The 5,164-nt window shown below is 42.1% G+C and overlaps 1 protein-coding gene across 1 annotated transcript; it reads left to right on the top strand.

The window, feature by feature from the left end:
- Positions 1-538: 538 nt before the first annotated feature.
- C3AR1 (complement C3a receptor 1) lies at positions 539-4,197 on the top strand. The gene is made up of 2 exons (XM_065635981.1): positions 539-593; positions 2,395-4,197. Exon 2 carries the CDS (start codon positions 2,402-2,404, stop codon positions 3,518-3,520), a length of 1,119 nt encoding a protein of 372 aa, XP_065492053.1. The 5' UTR covers positions 539-593; positions 2,395-2,401; the 3' UTR covers positions 3,521-4,197.
- The last annotated feature ends 967 nt before the right edge of the window (positions 4,198-5,164 follow it).

Below are 5,164 nucleotides of genomic sequence, written 5' to 3'. Positions count from 1 at the left end.
TTAAAATCCCTTTGACATGACCAATTACGGTTTGCTGAGCACAATGTTCTGTGTTTGGTGAACTAAGCTGGGGCAGAAGCTGATATATATTGGTAAAAATCACAGAAATGGGATTAACTAGGTGAATGTGCTGATCTGATAAAACATGGAAGTGGCTACAAGACAACAGATCAGACCCCTGATGGTGGCATGGCAGGGTTTGGAACTGTGAATTATATCAAGCAAAGGCCAATGTTTTACCAACAGGCAAGGCATCTGATTCAGTTGTCTTATGGAAACTATAGCAAAGTATGTCTGTGCCTATCATTCCCTTGCTTTCTATTATTCTTTGTCTCAGGGCACTATTTTATTTTGACAGTGTTGAGACAGCTTCTTTGGTTTGACTCTTTGTTAGCAGATCATATCTAAAAATGCAAATATGAGTCATTCTAAGCCTTTCCGCCAGGGTGAAAGAACATGCTTAGCACACACTTGCAAATACAGGAAAAAAGAGCAGTTCCTAAAATGTCATGTGAGTTTCTGTTTTCAGTCACTCAAGAGACAGAACTGATGGTACTTGCTCCCTGACACACTGGAACATCTGCTTCACTTGGGTAGGTATAATAAGATGCAGAATTCTGCCTCGCTCTTCAACTTGCAGTTTCTTATTCTTCACTTCTGAAAACCTCTCTCCCTGCTTCAGTTCCCCCTTCCACCTTCATAACTACATAGCAGCCCTTTCAGCACTCTTGAAAAGAGTGTGGGCAGTATCTTCTTATTGATTTATCCCTCAGTTTGCTGTGGCGTAGGATTTGTATTACTATTTTTACAGCTTTCTTTGATTCCCAGTCATCTTCGTACCACCTTCTGTAGCTATATAGGGAGGGAGCGAGATTCAGCTCTTGCAACACTGTTCTCCAGTTGTCCCTGTAAAAGTCGCTTCTGCATATATCAGCAAGACCACACGAAATGGAGCAAACTTGTTAGAATTTCAAGCTAAGTCCCTAGCTGCCTTACAGTGACTGCTTTCATAGCTTTCCCTGCAGGTCGCCCTCACCTAAAAGCCTTTTAGCAATTGTTACCAAAAAGTGTTACCAATGTTTGTTATAACTGTTTATTTCCGTTTCTTTGTGGTGAGGCGGTTCTAACATTTATACATCACTCCACATTTAGACTATATGCTATGCAAGAAAGAGATTGATGATTTGGAATATTTTTCTGTAATAATATTGATAATTAGTCCTGCACACAACAGTCCCTGACTACCTCTTAAGTACTAGCATAATAGAGGTTAAAATAGAATCAGTCTGGGTTTCCTTATTCATGTCTCCTCAGTTGCTTCTGCAGACTGTATTCAGCTCTTACCTGTGCAGTTTTCTTGCATTCTGGTAAGGCTTTTAGGGACCTTTCAGCAACAAGGGTTTAGTTAACAGGGGTTTTATAAACAATTCTACTAATGCCTACAGGATGAAGATCAGGCTCTTTTTCTCAGTTCTATCTTGACTTTGCTGTATCTCCTTTACTTTTCTTTCAAAATTTACTAATATCTAAGTCCAAGAATAACTGAGCAATTAAAGTTTTTCCTCTACTATTCTCATAATTTTAAAATGTCACTACAGTATTCTGTGGCTCAGATTCATTGTCTTGCAATGAGCTATCCAAAATTGCTCAAGAACATTACCGCTGTTACTCTGTATTTTAATTTTTCTTTCTATAACTAAATCTCTGTCTGTTCTTCTTAAAACATTCATTTATTGCCTTTCTGCCCATCAAGACTAGCCTTCTAAGGAACCAGGAGAGAGCTCAGAACAAAAGCAGGGGGAAGGAAGTGCTTTCTGAGACTTCTCTAAAATACCCTTAGCAAACAGAATTGCTGTCCCATCTGTTCTCTTTATAAATGTCCAGAAAGTGGAGTGGGGTTATTTTGTTAAGACAAGCATTGCTTTCTTAACCTAAACCTATTTCACAGGTTACACTAGAAGAAATTCATTTGTTTTGAAGGAAAAAGGAACTAAAATGATGACTCACCTTTCTGAAGAATGGAAGTGTATACAAAGCTGCAAGTCGATCACAAAAGCTAGTGGGTGATAGTGTGGGCATATGAATAGAGAACTCCACCTCAAAGTGGAGACTAAAAAGAACCAGACTGAAATCAAAGGGGATGATAGAGACAGAACTTAGGTGTATACAATCTCCCTGTTTGAATAGTGAGGCTTATGTAGCTTAACCACCATGAGAATTTTGGTGTGTAATGGTCAGATTAGTAAACCTTTAGCACAAACTTTTGTAGACTGATGCCTTTGTACCCTGACAGCTTTGTACTGTCACCTGACTCAGAAATGCTTCAGTAAAGATAAAAATAAGAATTTGGAAGGAGTGTGTGAATTGCCTACTAATTTGCTTTCTGTTTTACAGGTACAGAATGCCTCAACTCCTGGGTAACAGCAGTTCACATGAACAGGCTGCTGTATATTATGCATCAGAATCAATTGTCTCCATTGCTGTCTTCACCATCGTTTTCATCATAGGTATCCCAGGCAATGGATTGGTGATCTGGGTAGCTGGTCTGAAAATGAAAAGGTCTGTGAACATTGTCTGGTTCCTAAACCTTGCTGTGGCTGACTTCATGTGCTGCTTGTCCTTACCATTTTCCATAGCTCACCTGGCCCTCTACGAACACTATCCGTATGGTTGGTTCCTCTGCAAAGTCATTCCATCAGTCATAATCTTCACTATGTTTGCTAGTGTCTTTCTACTTGTGGCCATCAGCATTGACCGGTGCCTCCTTGTGATGAAACCTGTCTGGTGTCAAAATCACCGAACAGTGAAATGTACATCATTAATATGCAGTGGCATTTGGATCCTGGCTTTAATTTTCTGCTGTCCTGTATTTCACTACCGTGAGACTAGCACTCATGATGGCAAAACTGAGTGTGGGTACAATTTTGGAGACAACGAAGTGCTGGATTACATGGATGATGCTGTAAATGAGCTATTGGAAAAATACTCACTTTTAACATACAACGGTAATGACTCATGGGGAAATTTCTATGAAAGTGATTATTCTGTATCCTCTGCCTTAGTGGCAATAAACACCAGTAGGGCTGTCTTTGGCTTTGTACTCCCCTTTGGCATCATGGCAGTTTGCTATGCCCTTATTGCTTTCCGAATGCGTGCAAGTCAGTTTCACAAGCCACGCAACAGAATGCTGAGAACAATTGTGTTTGTAGTAACGGCATTCTTCATCTGCTGGGCTCCATACCATGTAGTAGGGATTCTGTCCCTTGTACCTACGCTTGGAACAGGACTGCGGGAAAATTTGACCCTCTGGGATCACCTCTCTACAGCACTTGCATATGCCAACAGCTGCATCAACCCCTTGCTCTATGTTTTTGTTGGACAAGACTTCAGGGCAAAGGCACGGCAAACAGTGAAAGGAATCTTGGAAGGTGCGTTTACTGAGGAACCAACACGTTCAATCCCATACTCCCTTGACAGAAGCAAGACATCAACAGAGAAGGATGGTAGCAGCACAGTGTAATACAGGACTTCTGATCACCACTGTAGAAAGAGCAAGCTTTGGCCCTGCACATCAGTGACTCTGCATTTAATAGCTTTTTTTGCTCTAACACATTTGATTAATCTGCAGATCCACACACTGAGACGGTTCAGATAAGAACAGCTAAGACCCTTTATATCCTACTCCAGAGAGATGGGAAGTTGGAAGTACCAAGAGTATCTGAGGGAACACCAGGGAAGACCCTGGTGAAGCAAGAGACGCAGCACTTTAAAGAAGAAAGCAGGCCTGCAGAATGATTTATGGTGGGATCATGTAGTTTAACCTCTGAATTGCTAGATTGTTGTGATACTCACGGGTCTGTATGCTTCAGACATTATCTAGTAGTATCAAAGCAGATTGAATTACATTGGTTTAAAGATGCTGTGGCATAAGTTATATGAGTTACTCTCTACAGTGTGTTCTGCCGTACTTTATTTGTGCTGGGCGCATTTCACTAATAGGTTCGTGCATTGTATTACATCTGGAAACTGGATGACAGTGATGATTTTACTGTGTGGTTTGGCACTGGTTTATTTCATTATACTGCAGCTGATAATGAATTTATACTCGTTACTGTTGTACTTAGAGAAACCTCCAGTAGAGATTAAAGAGAAATACAGCTCTGTGTTTGCTAATTGGACCAGCCAATCTATAGAAAAGCTGACTAACGATACCTTTGTTTTTTCATTGAGATGTGTGTCAGTTCGTGCTAGTGATAAAAGAGATGAGGCTAAATAGGAGGACTGCATCTTTTTTGAGTCTTGAGACTTGCGTCTGCCCACTCCAAATGGAGCAAGGCAGCGAAGGCTATGGCTACAGCCCCTGCAGCTGCTGCTGCCCCCCCAAACACAGACACTGTGGCTTCTCAAGCAACTGCCAAGGCAGTTCCAGCTCCCACGCAGACCGAAGCTACCAAGGTCGCTGCCTTGCCAGCCACAGATACTGTTATTTCTCCAGCCTCTAAGACTAACAAGGCACCTACTGTGCCCCCCCTACACTGGGCACTGCTGCTGCTGTAACCACAACAGCCATTGTAATTATACCAATGCCAGTGACAGTCATTTAGATTCTGGAAATAAATCAAGAGATGGTGACCCCATATCAGCATCAGTTGCCAGTTTTAAGAGAGTCACAAGAAAGACTATTCGTGCTGCAGATGATGGCCAAGGGGCATCATCAACCCAAGGGGCAGCATCAACACAAGGAGGAGAGGAAGTGACCACCTGATCCTTTTCTCCAAGTGAGCTGAGAGATATGTGAAAAGACTTTAGTCATTGTGAAGGCGAGAATGTAACCTGGCTGCTCCGATGCTGGGATAACGGAGCTGATAGTCTGGAACTAGAAGGTGGGGAAGCCAAGCAGTTGGGATCTCTGACAAGGGAGGCCAACCTTGATAGGGCAATTTCAAGAGAGAACAACTGCACCACCCTCTGGAGTCGACTCCTGACAGCTATGAAGTCAAGGCTTCCCTTCAAGGAAGATGTTATATGTAATCCAGGGAAATGGAATACCATGGAGAGAGGTATCCAGTTCCTGAGAGAATTAGCTGTGCAGGAGATCATCGATTTTGGTCCAAACAGCCAAGAGGGGACCGACCCAGATAGAATCAATTGTACACGACCTATG

This window comes from Caloenas nicobarica, chromosome 1, assembly GCF_036013445.1.
Source record: "Caloenas nicobarica isolate bCalNic1 chromosome 1, bCalNic1.hap1, whole genome shotgun sequence".
In the NCBI taxonomy this organism is placed as follows: domain Eukaryota; kingdom Metazoa; phylum Chordata; class Aves; order Columbiformes; family Columbidae; genus Caloenas; species Caloenas nicobarica.
The sequence above is the reverse complement of the archived record's forward strand: the minus strand, read 5'-3'. Positions and strand labels throughout refer to the sequence as shown.